General features: G+C 44.0%; 1 protein-coding gene and 1 long non-coding RNA gene across 6 annotated transcripts in view; both read left to right on the top strand.

Annotated features, from left to right (window-relative positions):
- The first annotated feature begins 3821 nt into the window (after window positions 1-3821).
- stmnd1 (stathmin domain containing 1) overlaps window positions 3822-21342 on the top strand; it is a 50044-nt gene continuing 32523 nt past the window's right edge. For 2 of the 5 annotated variants that reach the window (XM_072283596.1, XM_072283595.1), the window contains exons 1-2: window positions 3826-4146; window positions 14305-14442. In XM_072283596.1, the coding sequence (XP_072139697.1) occupies window positions 4069-4146; window positions 14305-14442 (216 nt within the window). In that variant the 5' untranslated portion in view covers window positions 3826-4068. Of the gene's footprint in view, window positions 4191-14304; window positions 14443-21342 lie in introns of all 5 variants that reach the window. The other 3 variants (XM_072283599.1, XM_072283597.1, XM_072283598.1) reach the window with 3 other exon arrangements.
- Window positions 6991-12341, top strand: LOC140212603 (uncharacterized). Its single transcript, XR_011889758.1, has 3 exons — window positions 6991-7138; window positions 8769-8837; window positions 11826-12341. It is a non-coding gene; the product is annotated as an uncharacterized lncRNA (long non-coding RNA).

Below are 21342 nucleotides of genomic sequence, written 5' to 3'. Positions count from 1 at the left end.
TCGTCCACATAAAGCTCCTCCGTACTCTCTGATCCCGACAACTGGGAAGTATTCAGTGATTGTTTGTCTGTCATATACTCATGTAATTTTTCCAGCAAAGTCTGTTTTATATCAAGGAATCTCTCTGCAGTTCCAACAACTACTTTTATCACATCTGACCTATTGGCTGTAGTTCTAGCCCCGACCAGTACATCAACAACAAACGCCAAAAAACTCTTTAGTCATCAACAACATGCCTGAAGGAACCATAGTTGGAGAACTCGGAATAAACTGACTCCCCATCATTCCAGTCTTTTCTTTACTTATCCTTTACTCTCTATCAACTTTCTTTACTGCCTCAGTATATGATATTTTTTGTTGGATACTAACATCCTGAATCTGCTTTGCCTTACTAAAATACTCACATCCTCTGAACGCCGCTATATGGTCCCCTCCACAGTTACTGCATTTAGACACCATTTCCTTACATGCTTTAATATCATGATCCTCTCCACATGTCAAACATCTTCTTTTACCTCGACATGAACCAGCAACATGTCCAAATCTCTGGCAATTATAACAGCGTAAGGGAGGCCTAATGTATTCTCTAACTTGGTAAGACATGCACCCAAGATAGACTCTAGTTGGAAGAACATCACCTGCAAAAACCAGAAGAACAGGAGAATCCCAATTACCACCTTCTCTCGATTTTAATTGTTTGGCTTCAATCACTCAACCACCTTTAATTTTGTACAAAATTTCCTTTTCAGTCGCGCCAGACCAAATTCCATACACTACCCCCTTAACTCCCTTCCTTTCTTTCAGAGTAATACACTCCACTTTCATAACCAATTTTCCCACCATTTTAGCACTGTTATATCGGTCAATATCTTTGCAACAAATTTTCAGCAATCCATTAGACAAAATCTTGGCCTGGAATCCTTTACCTATTTGATTCTCTAATGCTGCTGCCACTTCCAAAGGATTAAGGGCTCTAAATCCTCCTTCCTCTTCCTTCTGACCTTTAATTTTATACAGAACTATAAATTCCTCCAATTTACCCATTTTCCTCAATTTGTTGTCCCCCATTACTTCAGGTCTTTCACTTGATGCACCCCGTTTTTGGCTACCCAAACTACTAGGCTCCTCCACGCCGAAGTCCCCACCCACTCAACCAACAGCCCCAACTGCCAATCTAGCCCAACCCCAACTCAGCCAGCAGTTCAACTCTCCCACAGCATCCACCAGTCACCCCTCTTGGAATCCGGCACCAACCATGTTGATGAACTATTGAGCCCCCAGGCGAACCCATTAAGGGGTGAAGAGCCATTTATTTTAAGAGATTGATAAACGGTTGGGCTAATACCAGACGACAACGTTCTTTCTTTTTGCGCCTCCGTTTTGATTTTTTTCCTCCAAAAATACTTTATTCAGAATTATTACAGAAGTAACGCAGCTGCTGGGCATGAATCTTAGCACTGTCCCTTCCATTCTCCTCCACACCTTCTTCGCGAACCCACAGTGTGCAAAGAAGTGAGCCACCGACTCCACCCCATTACAGTCCTCCCGTGGGCAGTGGGCTGCGGAGACGACATTCCGGGCGTACAGGAGGGCTCTGACTGGGAGGACCCCTCTCACCGCCAGCCAGGCGAGGTCTTGGTGCCTGTTGGTGAGATCTGGCGATGAGGCATTTTGCCAGATGAACTGGACGGTCTGCTCAGGGAACCACCCCATTGTGTCCATCTCGTCCTTCCCCTGCAGTGCCTGCAGGACAAGTGCCGACCACTGCGTTGGCCTTGAAGAATTTTTCTACGAAGGACAGGTATGGAGGCAACGACCAGCTGACAGGGGTGTTGCGCGGGAAAGGGGCCAGACCCATCCTTCGTAGCCAGGGCGATAGGTAGAACCTGGGCACATAGTGGTACTTGGTGCCCACGTACCTGGGTTCTACGCACAACCTGATGCAGCCACACACGAAGCTGGCCATCAGGGTGAGGGCGACATTGGGGACTTTTTTGCCCCCATTGTTCAGGTACATGACGGTCCGTCTCACCCGCTCCATCTTGGATCCCCAGACTAATCTTAAGACAACTTGGGTGATTTCCGAGCTGTAGGAGTAGGGGACGGGCCACACCTGCGCCAAGTACAGCAGCCCTGAGAGCACCTCACACCTGATGACCAGGTTCTTGCCCGTTATCGACAGGGAGCGCCCTCCCCACAGTCCCACTTTCTGTTTCGCCTTGGCAGTCCGCTCCTGCCAGTTCTTGTTGCATGCCTCAGCCCCTCCGAACCAGATCTCCAACACCTTCACGTGGTCAGACCTGATGGTGAAGGGGTCGCTGGAACGGTCGGGCCAGTTGCCGAAGAGCATGGCTTCGCTCTTCGTGCGGTTGACCCTGGCCCCCGACGCTAGCTTGAACTGTTCGCAGGTGCCAATCAACCTGCGAACTGACCTCGGATCAGAGCAGAAGACGGTGACGTCGTCCATGTACAGGGAGGTTTTCACTTGGGTCCCTCCACTGCCGGGCAGCGTCACCCCTTTTATGCCCTCATCCCTCCTGATGGCTTCCACAAAGGGCTCTATGCAGCAGACAAACAAGACAGGGAAGAGGGGACAGCCCTGCCTGACTCCAGACCTGATGGGGAAGCTGTCTGTTTCCCACCCCTTGACCTGGACTGCACTACGGATGTCTGTGTAGAGCAGTCTGATCCAATTCCGGATTACCCAGAGTACGTCCGCCATGTACGTGTGCGATATCCGGTCGAAGGCCTACACCTGGTCCAAGCTGATCAGGCAGGCGTTCACCCGTTTTAATTTTTTTCTCCAAAAATACTTTATTCAGAATTATTACAAAATAAAGTTATTTACATATAAGAAAAAACATTCGTTGACTCTGAGTCCTTATTCAATGAAGTTATTTACAATAAAATTATGCGTTGACTCTCTGTTCATATACAAATGAAAGGTTTACAATAAACTGTTCATTTACTCTCAACCCTTGGTCAAGAGTTAAGACTTATTAACAATAAAATTATCAACAATAAAGGCAGGCGTTGGCTCTAATTCATTTCCCAAATTAACAATTCCACCCACTCCTGGGGCACCATGTTGATGATCTGTCCACACCGCTGATCAGGGTTATTTTCCTCCCCACCACCCCCTCACACTCCCACGGGTGATGAACCTTAAACTGTGGTCCTTCCCCACCGGGCCTTCGCGGTGACCGCACCAAGCTTGAGTGCATCCCTCATCCCTCAGCACGTACTCCTGCAGGCGAGAGTGAGCCAGTCGGCAGCATTCAGTCACAGACATCTCCATGTGCTGGTAGACCACCAAGTTTCGGGCAGACCAAAGCGCGTCTTTCACCGAATTGATGATCTGCCAGCAGCACCGGATGTTTGTCTCCGTGTGTGTCCCCGGGAACAGCCCGTAGATCACGGAGTCCTCGGTAACGCAGCTGCTGGGCATGAATCTTAGCACTGTCCCTTCCATTCTCCTCCACACCTTCTTCGCGAACCCACAGTGTGCAAAGAGGTGAGCCCCCGACTCCACCCCATTACAGTCCTCCCGTGGGCAGTGGGGTGCGGAGACATTCCGGACATACAGGAGGGATCTGACTGGGAGGACCCCTCTCACCGAAAGCCAGGCGAGGTCTTGGTGCCTGTTGGTGAGATCTGGCGATGAGGCATTTTGCCAGGTGAACTGGACGGTCTGCTCAGGGAACCACCCCACTGTGTCCATCACGTCCTTCTCCTGCAGTGCCTGTAGGACTGTCTAATGGCCTTGTGGTCAAATGCGTTGGCCTTGAAGAATTTTTCTACGAAGGACAGGTAAAGAGGCAACGACCAGCTGACAGGGGTGTCCTTCCCCCGTTTTAATTGGGATATTTAAAAGCGAGGGTTGCGGCTGGGAATGAAGTGTTGCCGCAGTTCCCGGGGCAGTGTGCGCGCAGGCAGGCTTGGCTGACGTCCGGTATTGTAGTAACACGCCATGGTAACGGCGGAGTCCACGGCAACCACAGTGCTGGGCCGGGCGGGGAGTGTGTAACCGGCGTGCAGAGGGGAGAGACAAGCCGTGAACCGGTCGCAATGGGATGTGGCACGTTCAGAGCGGTTTCCGCACAATCGGAGGTCGACGCAGAGGACAGTCTAGAAAGAAAACGCCAGGTAACCGGTGCGGCAGCCACCTAGCGTCTGGCCTGCTTAGACAGGTACTGAGAGCCCACAAAACACACTCTCTCCAACCTAAGGACAAATACCAACACTGGAATATTAAAATATTACTGGAAAAGAGTAGTTATCTCTCCTAGCCCACATTTCCATTCTACCTGCTTAGCTTCTCCAGGATTTTTGAGTGTGCCTCTGGTTTGTCAGCAAATTCACAAACTCCCATCTCTTCTACCTCAAAGTCTCTGGGATAGGTCCACCTTTTAGGCTAAGTCCTGGACTTCTATCGATGTTATTTATAAATTATCCTAAAATCACCATAACTGACTTCACGAATTGGCATATTCAGTACATTATTATGTAAATCCACATGAAAAGAGGATAACGTTAAGTTCAATTTGTGAATTTAGTTATGGCGATTTGGAGTAATTAAAAACACACAGATAAAGCCCCAAGAGTATGTCACTCTGCTGGTCTGGGACTTATCTATAAAAGTAGAGCAACCAAGTTATCTTTGGTACTTGGTCAAGTATAGATAATAAACCTGCTAGTCTCTCTGTGTGTTTGTGTGTGCATAGACATACAGTATACTGGTTTACAATTAGCTGTACCTGTGCCATATATGACAGATGCCCTTTATACATATGTATAAAGGGCATGTATTTTGCATACTTATGTTTATATGTTCTTCTATAAGTATGTTTTTAATCTTTAATTTCTTAAGATTGTAAATGAACAATCCAAAGAGAATTGATGAGACAGGAATAGATGTAAGAGATGGTGTGATGTAGTTTGGAATGACATTTTAGGGGCACTTGCACAGGTACGTGGGTAGGAAAAGTTTAGAGGGATATGAGGCAAATGAGACTATCTTAGTTTTACATCTAAATATGAAAGGCCTGTTTACTGTAAAATTCTTTGACTCTACTAATGTTACAGTGTAATGTGAAAACTGTGCTAACACCATGTGAAGGCAAGAACTGGCCACTGCAATGGAGACATGAGACTACAGATGCTAGAATCCAGAACTAACTGCTGTGCATTCGTTCAAAGTTCAAAGTGAATTTTATTATCAAAGTACATATATGTCACCATACACAATCCTGAAATTCATTTTCTTGTGGTCATACTCAATAAGTCTATAGCAGGGGTTCCCAACCTTTATTAAACCATGGACCAATTTCATCAATCAACGGGTTCATGGACCACAGGGTAAGAACCCCTTGTCTACAAGATAATAACCATAACAGAATCAATGAAAGACCACCCAACTAGGACATTCAACTAGAGTGCGGAAGACAACAAACTGCAAATACAAAAAGAAGAAATAATAATAATAAATACATAAGCAATAAATATCAAGAACATGAGATGAAGAGTCCTTGAAAGTGAGTCCATTGATTGTGGGAATATTTCAATGATGGGGCAAATGAAGATGAGTGAAGTTATCCCCTTTGGTTTAGGAGCCTAATCGTTGAGGGGAAGTAACTGTTTGTGAACATGGTGGTGGTATGAGTCCTGAGGCTCTTGAACCTTCTTCCTGATGGTAACAGTGGAAAGAGAGCATGTCCTAGATGGTGGGGGTCCCTGATGATGGATGCTGCTTTCCTGTGACAACATTTCATGTAGTTGTGTTCAATGGCTGGGAGGGCTTTATTTGTGATGGATTAGGATGTATCCACTACCTTTTGTAGGATTCTCCATTCAAGGGCATTGGCGTTTCCAGACTAGGCTGGTGATTCAGCCAGTCAATATACTTTCCACTACACATCAATAGAAGTTTGTCAAAATTTTAGATGTCCTGCTGAATCTCCACAAACTCCGAAGGAAGTTGTATTAGCTGCCATGCTTCCTTCATAATTGCACTTACATGCTGGGTGCAGGGCAGGCAATCCGTAATAATAACACCTTGGAATTTAAAGTTACTGACCCTCTCCACTTCTAATCCTCGGATGAGGACTGGCTCATGGACCTCTGGTTACCCTCACCTGAAGTCTACAATCAGCTCCCCGGTCTTGCTGACATTGAGTGAGAAGTTGTTGTTGTTGCACCACTCAAGCCAGATTTTCAATCTCCCTCCAATATGGTGATTCATCACCATCTTTAATTCAGCCTTCGACAGCGGTATCATCAGCAAACTAGAATATGGCATTGGAATTGTGCTTATTTCTTTTAATGTATAACCCGTGTAGATTGTACTCTATGATTGATGTTCTTAAATTCTTCAAAAACTTTGTTTGACAAATAGGGATAACATGTGAAACAGCCATTAGGTGAAGAGCTTCAGCATAAAAGGGAAGACCAGCACTTGACATGGGGGATGATGAGAAAATGGAAGGCTCCAGCCCTGTTTACAAGAGTTGTCCATTGAAGAGCAATTTAGTACAAAACTCCCTTACCCCCTCTGTCAACAACAGCTCAGCAACTGAGTCAGTATTTCTCCTCAAATAAACTACATGTACTCAAAAGCAGTATAAATAATCAAATGAAATTATTATATAGGTTATTCATGTAAAATAATCAATTGATACATAAATACCCTGCACTAAACAGTTTTAAAAATGTTTATTGTTTTACATTTTTACATACTCCTTCTTGAGCCTATATTGAATGCTATTTTATCACTTTTCCTGTGTCTACAAATTACTTCCTTGAGGCTTCAGTGTAATTGATAAGAGGCTGCTGTGGTTTGATTAGGGAATCTGGGCAGGGCAGTGTCCAACTGCAGACTGTTGTAAATAGATAACTATCCCGGGCCATTAGGATTCTAGTACCAGGATGTACATTGGTAAAACGGTGACAAGAATCCATACAAAAAATGAGCAGGGGCAGGAAATCACCCAGTCAGGCAGCATCTGTGAAGGTTCACAGACAGTTGATATTTCAGGATGAAACCCTTTGTCTGGATTGAAAGATAGATGGGAGATACCCAGTATGTGAAGCTGAGGGGATGAGATGGGACAGGAGCCTGTGAGTTTGACATCAGTGGTGGGTAAGTTGATGGAAATTATTCTTAGAGACGGCATATATAATTATCTGGATAGACAGGGTCTGATTAGGAACAGTCAACATTGATTTGTGCGGGGAAGTCGTGTTTGACAAATCTTATTGAATTTTTTGAAGAGATTACTAGGAATGTTGACGATGGTAAAGCGGTGGATGTTGTCTATATGGACTTCAGTAAGGCCTTTGACAAGGTCCCACACGGAAGGTTGGTTAGGAAGGTTCAATCGTTAGGTATTAATACTGAGGTAGTAAAATGGATTCAACAGTGGCTGGATGGAAGATGCCAGAGAGTAGTGGTGGATAACTGTTTGTCAGATTGGGGGCCGGTGACTAGTGGTGCGCCTCAGGGATCTGTACTGTGTCCAATGTTATTTGTCATATACATTAATGACCTGGATGATGGGGTGGTAAATTGGATGAGTAAGTATGCAGATGATACTAAGATAGGTGAAGTTGTGGATAATGAAGTAGGTTTTCAAAGCATGCAGAGATTTAGGCCAGTTAGAAGAGTGGGCTGGAAGATGGCAGATGGAGTTTAATGCTGATAGATGTGAGGTGCTACATTTGGTAGGACTAATCAAAATAGGACATACATGGTAAATGGTAGGGCATTGAAGAATGCAGTGAAACAGAGGGATTTAGGAATAATGGTGAATAGTTCCCTGAAGGTGGAATCTCATGTGGATAGGGTGATGAAGAAAGCTTTTGGTATGCTGGCCTTTATAAATCAGAGCATTGAGTATGGGAGTTGGGATGTAATGTTGAAATTGTACAAGGCATTGGTGAGGCCAAATTTGGAGTATTGTGTACAGTTTTGGTCACCGAATTATAGGAAAGATGTCAACAAAATAGAGAGAGTACAGAGAAGATTTACTAGAATGTTACCTGGGTTTCATCACCTAAGTTACAGAAAGGTTGAACAAGTTGGGTCTTTATTCTTTGGAGTGTAGAAGGTTGAGGGGGGACTTGATAGAGGTATTTAAAATTATGAGGGGGATAGATAGAGTTGACGTGGATGGCTTTTTCCATTGAGAGTGGGGGAGATTCAAACAAGAGGACATGAGTTGAGAGTTAAAGGGCAAAAGTTCAGGGGTAACTTGAGGGGGAACTTCTTTACTCAGAGAGTGGTAGCTGTGTGGAATGAGCTTCCAACAGAAGTGGTTGAGGCAGGTTCAATGTTGTCATTTAAAGTTAAATTGGATAGATATATGGACAGGAAAGGAATGGAGGGTTATGGGTTGAGTGCAAGTCGGTGGGACTAGGTGAGAGTAAGAGTTCAGTATGGACTAGAAGGGCCGAGATGGCCTGTTTCTGTGCTGTAATTGTTATATGGTTATATAGGAGCTAACGACTGATAGATGGATCGAGGCTGAGGAGGGATTGATTGGCAGATGGAGTCAGGTGGGAGTGGGTAGAGATAGCTACAGAGGCAGGGAGGTGATGTGGAGACAACAAAGGACTAAAGATTATGGAATATAATAAAAAGTAATCGAAAGATTCTCTTCAAAATTCTGGTAAAATATTTATATTTTTGTACACTACACCTAGTGTTGTTATGTTCTCACCTGGCTCCATGGCAAGATTAATAACTAATGTTAAATGTTATTGCCCTTAAGGAGACAGCCTTCATGGACAACTATTGTATTTGCAGTGAAGATACTCCCAGTGTGCTTTTAGCAAAGGAGGTCTGTATTTTAATGATAAAGAAACATTTTTCCATGTCAGGCTTGCACGTGGCCTTGTTAGTTATATCATATAACTCAGCATACTGATCGCAGTGTTTAAAATGGAGGCGGCCTTGTTAGTTATATCACATTACTCAGCATACTTATCCCAGTGTTTAAAATGCACCTGGAATTTTCATTAGATTCCATCTCACTTTTAGTTACAACTGGTGTTGCTCCACACTAGCCCCTTTATTGAGGAAGGATTCTCTGCTCCCCCATTGAGCAGAAGATACAAAGGTTTGAGAGCCTATACCATCAGGCTCAAACATTTATCCCATTGTTATCAGACTCTTGAACAGATCTTTCCTATTCTAAAGATGAATTCTTCATTCTACCTCATTGTGGCCCTTGGACTTTATATATCAACCTGCCCTGCACTTTCTCTGTAACTGTAACATTGTATTCAACATTCTGCTTTCTTTGTTCTACCTTGATGTACGGTATGGAATGATCTGCCTGGCTGGATGGCATTGCACTGTAGTTTGGTACATGTGACAATAATAAACCACTACCAAAACCATAAAATGGTAATACCATGCCACAAGATTGCAGACTATCGTGTTTGACAATTTTGCCTGTGCTCCAGGTCCACAGTACTTCATGTTGGATCTTCTTTTTAATGTGGAGCTCAAACAAAACATGATGGAAGTGTTATCTTCACTAGGACTGGACTGTGGTTACTCTTGCCAATGCAATCATGAGTTGATGCACGTGCTCAGAAGGTTTGGTGAGGACAACTCTTTCACCATTTGTAACAGATCCATAGAAACATACAGCACAATACAGGCCCTTTGGCCCACAAAGCTATGCTGAACATATCCTTACCTAGGCTTACCCATAGCCCTCTATTTTTCGAAGCTCCATGTATCCATCCAGGAGTGTCTTAAAAGACCCTATCGTTTCTGCCTCCACCACTGCCGCCGGCAGCCCATTCCACACACTCACCACTCTCTGCGTAAAAAAACCTACCCCTGATATCTCCTCTGTACCTACTTCCAAGCACCTTAAAAATATGCCCTCTCATGCTAGCCATTTCAACCCTAGGAAAAAGCCTCTGACTATCCACACGATCAATGCCTCTCATTATCTTGTACACCTTAATCAGGCCACCTCTCATCCTCCGTTGCTCCAAGGAGAAAAGGCCAAGTTCACTCAACCTATTCTCATAAGGTATGCTCCCCAATCCAGGCAATATCCTTGTAAATCTCCTCTGCACCCTTTCTATGGTTTCCACGTCCTTCCTGTAGTGAGGCAACCAGAATTGAGCACAGTACTCCAAGTGACCTCTGACCACAGTCCTATATAGCTGCAACATTACCTCTCAGCTCTTAAAGTCAATCCCACAATTGATGAAGGCCAATGCACAGTCAACCTGCATAGCAGCTTTGAGTGTCAAATGGACTCAGACCCCAAGATCCTTCTGATCCTCCAACTGCCAAGACTCTTGCTATTAATGCTGTATTCTGCCATCATATTTGACCTACCAGAATGAACCACCTCACACTTACCTGGGTTGAACACCATCTGCCACTTCTCAGCCCAGTTTCCTATCAATGTCCCGTTGTAACCTCTGACAACCCTCCACGCTATCCACAAAACCCACAACCTTTGTGTCATCATCAAATTTACTAACCCATCCCTCCACTTCCTCATCCAGGTCATTTAAAAAATTCACAATGAGTAGGAGTCCCAGAACAGATCCCTGAGGTACACCACTGGTCACCAGCCTCCATGCAGAATAAGACCCGTCTACAACCACTCTTTGCCTTCTGTGGGCAAGCCAGTTCTGAATCCACAAAGCAATGTCCCCTTGGATTTTATGCCTCCTTACTTTCTCAATAAGCCTTGCATGGGGTACCTTATCAAATGCCTTGCTAAAATCAATATACACTACATCTACTGTTCTACCTTCATCAATGTGTTTAGTCACATCCTCAAAAAGTTCAATCAGGCTCGTAAGGCACAACCTGCCCTTAACAAAACCATGCTGACTATTCCTAATCATATTATGCCTCTCCAAATGTTCATAAATCCTGCTTCTCAGGATCTTCTCCATCAACCTACCAACCACTGAAGTAAGACTCACTGGCCTATAATTTTCTGGGCTATCCCTACTCCCTTTCTTGAATAAGAGAACAACATCTGCAACCCTCCAATTCTCCGGAATCTCTTGCATCCTCAGTGATGATGTAAAGATCATCAGCAATCTCCTCCCTTGCTTCCCACAGTAGCCTGGGGTACATCCCATCCAGTCCCGGTGACTTATCCAACTTGATTCTTTCCAAAAGCTCCAGCACATCCTCTTCCTTAATATCTACATGCTCAAGCTTTTCAGTCCGCTGCAAGTCATCCCTACAATCACCAAAATCCTTTTCCATAGTGAATACTGAAGCAAAGTATTCATTAAGTACCCCTGCCATCTCCTCCGGTTCTATACACACTTTTCCAGTGTAACACTTGATTGGTCATATTCTCGTCTTATCCTCTTACTTTTCACATACTTGTAGAATGCCTTGGGGTTTTGCTTAATCCTGTCCACCAAGGCCTTCTCATGGCCCCTTCTGGCTCTTCTAATTTCATTCTTAAACTCCTTCCTACTCACCTTATAATCTTCTAGATCTCTATCATTACCTAGTTTTTTGAGCTTTTCATAAGCTCTTCTTTTCTTCTTGACTAGATTTACAACAGCCTTTGTACACCATGGTTCCTGTACCCTTCCATCCTGTCCCTGTCTCATTGGAATGTACCTACTCAGAACCCCATGCAAATATCCCCTGAACATATGCCACATTTCTTCTGTATATTTCCCTGAGAACATCTGTTTCCAATTTATGCTTCCAAGTTCCTGCCTGATAGCCTCATATATCCCCTTACTCCAATTAAATTTTTCCCTAACTTGTCTGTTCCTATCCCTCTCCAATGCTATGATATCGTATTCGTAAGTAGGAGGCCGTGCACAATTCTGATTTGATGGAGACAGACGTGAAAAGCACAGAGGAACATCTGGAGAAAACTTCTGAAATGCCTGGTTCGCTGCCGCTGCTACTGTGCGATCAAGAATCTCCGGAGGGAAGGCCCCAAAATCCTTGGTTTTGCCTGCTGCTGGTGACCGAGGCTGGGGTTGAAGGGTTCGGCAGAGATGGTGCTCGGTACTCGGTGTCGGATGGCTGATCAGAGGCTTGAAGTTTTCAGACGACTCAGAGTTGGACTGTGGTCGGGCATGGCAGGGAGAGTTTTCTTCCTTCTCCCATCTGCGTGAGATGTGGGACTTTCGAGAGACTTTGAACTTTTTTACTGTGACCATGGCCTGTCCTTCATCAAATTATGGTATTGTTGCACTGTTGTAACTATATGTTATAATTACGCGGTTTTTGTTAGTTTTTCAGTCTTGGTCTGTCCTGTGTTTCTGTGATATCACACCGGAGGAATATTGTATCATTTCTTAATGCATGCATTACTAAATGACAATAAAAGAGGACTGCGTGTCCTCATAATCTAAAAAAAAAGGAGAGAGAATTGGGATCACTATCTTCAAAATGCTCTCCCACTGAGAGACCTGACACCTGACCAGGTTCATTTCCCAATACCAGATCAAGTACAGCCTCTCCTCTTGTAGGCTTATCTATATATTGTGTTAAGAAACCTTCCTGAACACACCTAACAAACGCCACACCATCTAAATCCCTCGCTCAAGGGAAATGCCAATCAACATTTGGGAACTTAAAACCTCCCACCACAGCAATCCTGTTATTGTTACTCCTTTCCGGAATCTGTCTCCCTATCTGCTCCTCAATGTCCCAGTTACTATTGGGTGGTCTATAAAAAAATACCCAGTAGAGTTATTGACCCTTCTTATTCCTAACTTCCACCCACAGAGACTCCGTAGACAACCCCTTCAACTTCCTGCTTTTCTGCAGCCATGACATTATCTCTGATCAACAGTGCCACACCCCCACCTCTTTTGCCTCCGTTCCTGTCCTTTCTGTAAAGCCTGGCACTTGAAGCAGCCATTCCTGCCCCTGCACCATCCAAGTCTCTGTAATGGCCACAACATCATAGCTCCAAGTGCTGATCCACACTCTAAGCTCATCCACTTTATTCATAATACCCCTCGCATTAAAATAGACACATCTCAAACCATCGGTCTGAGTGCGTCCCTTCTCTATTACCTGCCTATCCTCCCTTTCGCACTGTCTCCAAGCTTTGTCTATTTGTAAGTCAACCTCCCTTTCCTCCGTCACTTCAGTTCGGTTCCCATCCCCCAGCAATTCCAGACTGACAATTCAGCTATTCAACACTTAAACCATGTTATCATGATGGTGCTTGATGTTGAAGTCCCCATAAGTGTACATTCTGTGCCCCTGTAACTATCGGGGCTTCTTTCAGATGTTCTATATGGAGGCATGAGTTGGTAAACAGTATGAGGTGATTTAATCCAAAGAGGTTTCATGGGTTTCATAAGCCTTTTATGAAAATGCCATGACTACCATCTCTCGACTGTAGAACTGTGTCTGCACATCTCATCAGTGATGCAGGACATAATACAGGGGCTGTGATGGAGCAGCTTAAGAGGTTTCCTGAATGTGAAGATTTTACAAGGATGGCGATGTCTGGCTGTTACTTGTTCAGGTTATGACACAGTTCTCACACTTTAGGCATGTCCCCTGATGTTCCCAAGGAGGATTTTACAAAATGAACTGAGTTGATGTGTGCCTTTGTATCTAGGCTGATGCAAAATGTTCTTACTATTTTCCTTGCATTGGTTTGGTATAGCTGAGAGACTTGTCTGACCCATTTTACTGGAGAATGAAGTTAGGAATCACATCCAGGTCATGCAGAGCTAGCATAGGAGAAATATTTCCCTGGGAGTTATTACAAAACCAGGCAGGTTTTTACCACAATCCAGTAGCTTCACTATTGCCTTATTGGCACCATGTTTTTTATCGCAGATTATTTAATAAGTTATATTTAGATTCCCAAAGTGCCATGGTGAGATTCAGATCATGTCCAGTAATTCTGTTGTAGCCCTATCCCTTGGAGCTATGCCTATGAAGCCACTCAACCACGTCTCCACATTGTTTCCAGCTGGTCTGACAGCGCATCCTCTTATTTCAGGAACAGCATTTACAGGATTCAGTTCATTCAATCGATGTAGAAGAATGAAGGGCAATGTTTAGCACATCATGTGGCTCCTCATATTTAGTTACACTGGGTAAAGTTCTAGGTGTGTCCTTTACTGTTCTCTATTGGACAAGATTTGACGATAATGGTAGAATGAGGAAAATGCTGGGTTATAAGATAAGAGTCCTCGGTATGTTGCATCTGGATTTTCCAGTTGGCGGACGATTTCCTTTCACGCCACTCTGACATATTGGGAAATCATGTACGTGGCAAGTTACAACAGTTTGCCTTTGCCTTCTGCCAGGTGAGTATTTTTTTAAGAGATCACCAGCTCTTAACCCAGCATGGATGGAGAGCGTGTAAGGGAGCCGGCTGGATTCGAACTCAGGACCTCTCACTCCAAAGTCCAACGCTGATGCCACTATGCCACCAGCCAGGCAAGGTAAAAGTAGCCAAGAGAAAATGAGTAATTATGTGGTTTGTGTAAACACGAATCTTGTGGCTCTGAAGCTGTCTTGACTGTGCTGGCTGTATAAAACGTCTATCAATTTGGTCTCAAAGGTCTCAAAGCTCTCTGCTTCCTTTTGGATTCCAGACCTAACCAGTTCCCTCTACCACCACTGTCCTCTGTCTAGCAGAATTAGTCCTTACTCTTAATAATTTCTCCTTTGGCTCCTCCCACTTCCTCCATACTAAAGGTGTAGCCATGGACACCTGTATGGTTCCCAGCTATGCCTGCCTTTTTATTGGCTGTGTGGAGCAGTCCATGTTCTAAGCCTGTACTGGTATCTGTCCCCCACTTTTCCTTCGCTACATTGACGACTGCATTGGCGCTGCTTCCTGCACACATGCTGAGCTCGTTGACTTCATTATCTTTGCCTCCAACTTTCACCCTGCCCTCAAATTTACCGGGTCCATTTCCGACACCTCCCTCCCCTTTCTTGATCTTTCTGCCTCTATCTCTGGAGACAGTTTATCTACTGATGTCTACTATAAGCCTATGGATTCTCACAGCTACCTGGACTATTGCTCTTCCCACCCTCTCTTGTAAAAATGCCATCGCCTTCTCGCAATTCCTCCATCTCCGCTGCATCTGCTCTCAAGATGAAGCTTTTCATTCCAGGACAAAAGGAGATGTCTTCCTTTTTAAAGAAAGGAGCTTCCCTTCTTCCACCATCAACTCTGCTCTCAAATGCATCTCTCCCATTTCAAGCACATCTGCTCTCACCCCATCCTCCCACCACCCCACTAGGGATAGGGTTCCCCTTGTCCTCACCTACCACCCCAACCAGCATCCGGGTCCAACATATAATTCAACGTAACTTCCGTCACCTCTGACGGGATCCCACCACCAAGCACATCATTCCCTCCCCCCTCTCTCTGCTTTCCACAGGGATCGCTCCCTATGCAACTCCCTTTTCCATTCGTCGCCCCCATCCCTTCCCACCGATCTCCCTCCCGGCACTTATCCTTGTAAGCGGAACAAGTGCTACACCTGCCCTTACACTTCCTCCCTCACCACCATTTAGGGCCCCAGACAGTCCTTCCAGGTGAGGTGACACTTCATCTGTGAGTCGACTGGGGTGATGTACTGCGTCCGGTGGGCCCGGTGTGGCCTTCTATATATTGGTGAGACCTGACGCAGGCTGGGAGTCCGTTCGCTGAACACCTACGCTCTGTCCGCCAGAGAAAGCAGGATCTCCCAGCGGCCACACATTTTAATTCCACATCCCATTCCCATTCTGGACATGTCTATCCACGGCCTCCTCTACTGTCAAGATGAAGCCACACTCAGATTGGAGGAACAATACCCTATATTCTGTCTGGGTGAGCCTCCAACCTGATGGCATGAACATTGATTTCTTTAACTTCCGTTAGTGCCCCTCCTCCCCGCTTACCAATCCCTTATCTATCTATCTATTTATTTCTCTCTCTCTCTCTCTCTCTCTCTCTCTCTCTCTCTCTCTCTCTCTCTCTCTCTCTCTCTCTCTCTCTCTCTCTCTCTCTCTCTCTCTCTCTCTCTCTCTTCTCTCTCTCTCCTCTCTCTCTCTCTCTCTCTCCTCTCTCTCTCTCTCTCTCTCTCTCTCTCTCTCTCTCTCTCTCTCTCTCTCTCTCTCTCTCTCTCTCTCTCTCTCCTCTCTCTCTCTCTCTCTCTCTCTCTCTCTCTCTCTCTCTCTTTCTCTCTTCTCTCTTTCTCTCTTTCTCTCTTTCTCTCTTTCTCTCTTCTCTCTCAGTCCCTCTCACAATAATTCCTTGCTGCTCTCCATCTTCCTCTGGTGCTCCCCTCCCCCTTTTTTCCTCCGCAGGCCTCCCATTCCATGATCCTCTCCCTTCTCCAGCTCTGTATCCCTTTTGCCAATCAGCTTTCCAGCTCTTAGTTTCATCCCTCCCCCTCCTGTCTTCTATCATTTTGGATCTCCCCCTCCCCCTCCCACTTTCAAATCTCTTACTATCTCTTCTTTCAGTTAGTCCTGACGAAGGGTCTCGGCCCAAAACGTCGACTGTACTTCTTCCTAGAGATGCTGCCTGGCCTGCTGCGTTCACCAGCATGTTGTGTGTGTTGCATCTATCAATTTGTACTACATCCACTTTCTTTCCCCACAGCCCTGGAATTTGCTTTTTCTCTTAAAACACTTGTTCAATTTTTTGTGAATTTGCTTTTAACTCCTTTCCTAGCAGTGCATCTCAAATCATTGTAACTTGCTTTGTGAAAGTAGGTTTTCTCGTCTGCTCTGAAGTTGTTTTAGCAGTTATTTTAAGACGTGTCCTCTGGTTACTGGCCCTTATGTCAGTGGAAACGTTTTGTTATTTGCTCAAAAAAAACCTTTATAATTTTAAATGCTTACAATGAACATTCTCTTGACTTTCTGCTTGGACTAGAGAAAATTCCAGGTTTCTATTTTTTTTTCAAATTAGTGTAAAGTGAATTGGAAAGCAAATGATTGAAATGCAGTGTATCCAACCAGACAATTTCCTTTGCTACCCATTTTCTTTCTGGCAATTATTGCCAGTAACTAATGTGGTAACTCTGTTTTTTTGTGAACAAAAACAACTTCTTTACAGAGTGTATCCTATGACTAACTATTGGCTGGGGCACCACACTATTTATAGGAAGCTGAAGAGATGCATTCTCTGGGGAGTCCCTCACGAAAGAGGAAACACCTTGTTATGAGCTACAAAACCATTCAGATCAAGCCCATTAGTGTGAAACTGCAAAATATGCTGTGTTGTAAGCAAGGATCATAGCCTCTGTATCCAAGGCTAAAGAGAGTACAGCAAACCTGAATAGGGGCAGTTCAGCAAGGACTCAATAAGAGGCAACCGATTACAGCACAAAACCAGAAGGCTGTTTACTATCAAGCAACACACATCAAAGTTGCTGGTGAACGCAGCAGGCCAGGCAGCATCTCTAGAAAGAGGTACAGTCGACGTTTTGGGCCGAGACCTTCGTCAGGATTCGGCCCGAAACGTCGACTGTACCTCATTCTAGAGATGCTGCCTGGCCTGCTTGCGTTCACCAGCAACTTTTATGTGTGTTGCTTGAAATTCCAGCATCTGCAGATTTCCTCGTGTGAGGCTGTTTACTATACAACATTAAGGAAGGATGAGCATTGAAAGGACCACCATTTGTGACTATATGTATTCCTAGAAGAAACCAAAAACCACAGTGATCTCAAAAATAAAATACAGGTTAATAATGATATTGTATAAGTACTGACATAATCACCGTCCCATCAAGGACATCCGCCCCCCCCCCCCCCACCCACCATGGCTCTCAACCGTAAAAATTTTTATCAGGTTTCCTCTGAGCCTCCAGTGAAAACAACCCAAGTTTGTCCAACTTATTATAGTTCATATGCTCTCATCCAGACAGCTCCCTGATAAACCACTTCTGCACCCTTTGCAAAGCCTCCATATCCTATAATCTGGTGACCAGAACTGCACACAATTCTCTAAGTGCAGCCTAACCAGTTATATACAGCTCCACTTGCCACATGAGTAATACTGACAATGCTAATTACCTTTATAGAATGACCCTGTTAGTAAGGCACTGGTTGAAAGAACTGGGCATTCAATTGAACTTGTACACCATGTATGTATGCTTCAGTATTCATACACAAGCATTAAGGGGCGTCAAGCTCACATACAAGCTAATCTTGTTACAGTAGTGACACCCTTTCATCAATTATTAAGAACGATGAGGCATGGTGATGGAGTTAGGATCAGCAAAAGGCCACCTTATGCAAGAAAGCCTCTGTTATCAGTCATTTTTAGTACATCACAACATCATATTTGTGTTTGATCTGATTTGCAATGTTTCAGTTATCAAGGATGATGCATAGTTTAACAATACCATGGGTGGGGGCTGCAAATCCTATGCATACAGCATGCTGACTAAAAGTGAAGAAATAGGTATAAATTGTCAATAAATCTTTCTGGATTATATTTAAGAGCCAAAAAATGTCAGCAATTCTTGCAGGGAGAACATGCACACTAGTTACAATCTACAGGCTGGGTACAAAACCTGCAATTTCCACAGGAATCAGTGTATTGCATGTAATATTGGTTGTAAACAATGATTTTTGCTTTATCACTTTTCCTTTTTAAGGATTATGTCATGACACCAAGTGTTGTTTGGATTGAAACAATAGAAAAAGATTTAGATGTATAGATGGGATCATACTACACAGAGACAGCCCTCCAGTTTACCATTTCTGAGCTGGCCATCAATAATCTAGCTATCTTCTAGCACTTCGCTTGTGGTCTTTCTAAGCCATGCGATTTTAAATGCATAGCTAAATCCGTATTAAATGTAGTGACACTACCTGCCTCTAACATTCCCTCAGGCAGTGCCTTTGAGATTTCATGCCCACTCTGACTGAAATAATTCTTCCTCAACTCTTCTCTTAATCTCTTACCATTTAATGTAAACCTGTGCTCTCTGGTTTTTGATATCTCAGCTCAGGGAAAAAGTTGCTCATTATCTACCTTAACTATGGCCTTCATAATTTTGTTCACTCCTCAGCCTGTTCTCCGCTCCAAGGGAATCAAACCCAGTCTAAATAGTTTTTGCTCACAAATATAACATTCCACCAATTTCCCAGTGTAATCACACCCTTCATATACTGCAGTGAACTGCATTGCACAGAATACTCTAGCTGAAGCCAAACCACTGTTTTATATAGTTGTACCAGTTTCTCCCTGCTCTTATATTCTATGCCCTGGCTAATGATGGCAAACTTCCCCACATTGTCTGCCTTCAGAATTCCTTTGATATGCTGTGTACACCAAGGTCCTTCTGTTTGACCATACTCCCCTGGACTCTTCTACCATCCATTCTGTATATCTTAGCCTAATTACATTCCCAAAGTGCATTATCTCACATTTTCAGAATTAACTTCCATTTGCCATTACTCTGCCCGTCTCATCAACTTTTAATATTATCTTCAATTTAAGATTGTCCTCTTTACTGTTAAAGTGCTATTGATTTTCAGACCATCTGCATACTTAACTGCATTCACATCAAAATTGTCAAAGAATCTAACAACACTGATCCCCTTGGCATACCACTGGTTAGAGACTTCCATTAGCTAAAATATCACGTAAGCCTCCTAGTAGTATTAGGCCAATCTTAGATCAAATTTGCCTACTTTTCATGAATCCTGCGGCCTCTTAAACTTTAACCAGTCTTCCCTTGTCAAAGGCCTTACTGAAGTCCATCAACTGCATTGTCCTCGTCAATATGCCTTATTACTGTGCAACGTTCAATCACATTAGTCAGACAGGAATCTCTATCTAACAAAGCCAGGATTAAATCGTATATACATGACTCACGCATATTACTGCCAATGAAATGTTTTTGGAGTGCAGTCATTGTCATAATGTAGACAGTATGAACTCCAGTTGTGCTTGAGCTTTGACTAAGATATGTAAGAACTCCCTAGATATCTTTTATCTGCCTGATTTGCTACATCCTTGGTTATCTACCTCATCCAAAAGGCACAGTTTCATTATCTCACTATTGCACTGTGTTTTTATAGTCACATCACTGGAATAGGTCTTGAAGTCACTACTTTCTCACCCAGAAAAAAGGGCTATCTACTGTTACGTACCCCGTAACTGGGTTGCCAAACCAGCAGAAATGGACCACTTAGTTGGAGTCTGGATTACTGGAACTAAGAAAGTTTTATTAAAGAAATAAGTAACACAGTACTCTCATCGTAAGGATATGAATGCAACAGATTAGCAATGATAAAACACACATGTACACAGAACTAGGGTAATAGGAATCAAACAAGCTCTATCGCAGTCTAGTGGTAAAATGATCAGTCTCAAGTGACGCAGAGTTCAGTTCAGCTTAGTACAGTTCGCAGTAATCGCTGTTGTGCCGTTGGAGAGAGAGAGATAATATGCAAATTCTGATTCACACAGACCTTCGTTCTTCGCAGTTAGCTTTCGGGCGAACCCTTTTATGTCTTCTGTGTTCACCGACTGTGACCCCTCCGTTCCGGATACGACTGTTCTTCTGCGGTGAACCCGGCACCCAGGCAAGGGCGGACACACACACCAGGTTCTTGCCGATCGTACCTTTTCACCCTGTGCGTCTATGGTCGGTCCCGCGACCCGACCTCGAAACTCACACCAACTTGTGGGGGCACACCTCTTTTCCAGGGTCTCGTTATCTCGTGATCTTGTGGTGTGTCTCTTGCCTTAGCGAACCTGTTCCTTTTATCCCCCTGCTGGGGTATTGCCTGTCCATCAAACTTCAAACAGTTCGGGTTCAAAGCAACCGGTCTGTCAATACTCGGAACTGTGTCTCTTTTCATTATCTCTCTCCTCTCTCATTAACATTTTGAACGTTTCTCCATTTGTCTCTCTTATCTCTCTCATCAGCGTCAATCTTCTGATAACTTGGTTTTTCGTCACACCCCTACCCTTCAAAGGATTTTTACCGGGGTAAAAATTATAGGCATGAATACATTATTAGATACACACTAATATACAGGGTCATCAGCTATTCAGCTAATACAGAGAACCTTAAGTAGTCAACACCTTGACAGACAGTCAGCAATCACCTTTCCATTCCTTTTATATGTGTTATTTTAATAATCCTCTAAGACCAGGTTCCAACCTAGCAAACTTCACAGTGGCCAAAAACACTAATGGGTTGTGATCAGTGTAAATTCTCAGTGGTTTCCGTCCTGGACAAAGATGATAAGGGTCGTCCCACACAAACTTAGCATTCTTTGGCAAGAGCTTAGTAAGAGGGAGGGTAATATCCACAAAGTTTTTGCAAAACTTCTGATAGTACTCCACCATCCCCAAGAACCTTCTCTTGTCT

Source organism: Mobula birostris, chromosome 19, assembly GCF_030028105.1.
Source record: "Mobula birostris isolate sMobBir1 chromosome 19, sMobBir1.hap1, whole genome shotgun sequence".
Lineage (NCBI taxonomy): Eukaryota > Metazoa > Chordata > Chondrichthyes > Myliobatiformes > Myliobatidae > Mobula > Mobula birostris.
Note: the sequence above shows the minus strand (reverse complement) of the source record. Positions and strands in the feature narration are given on the sequence as shown.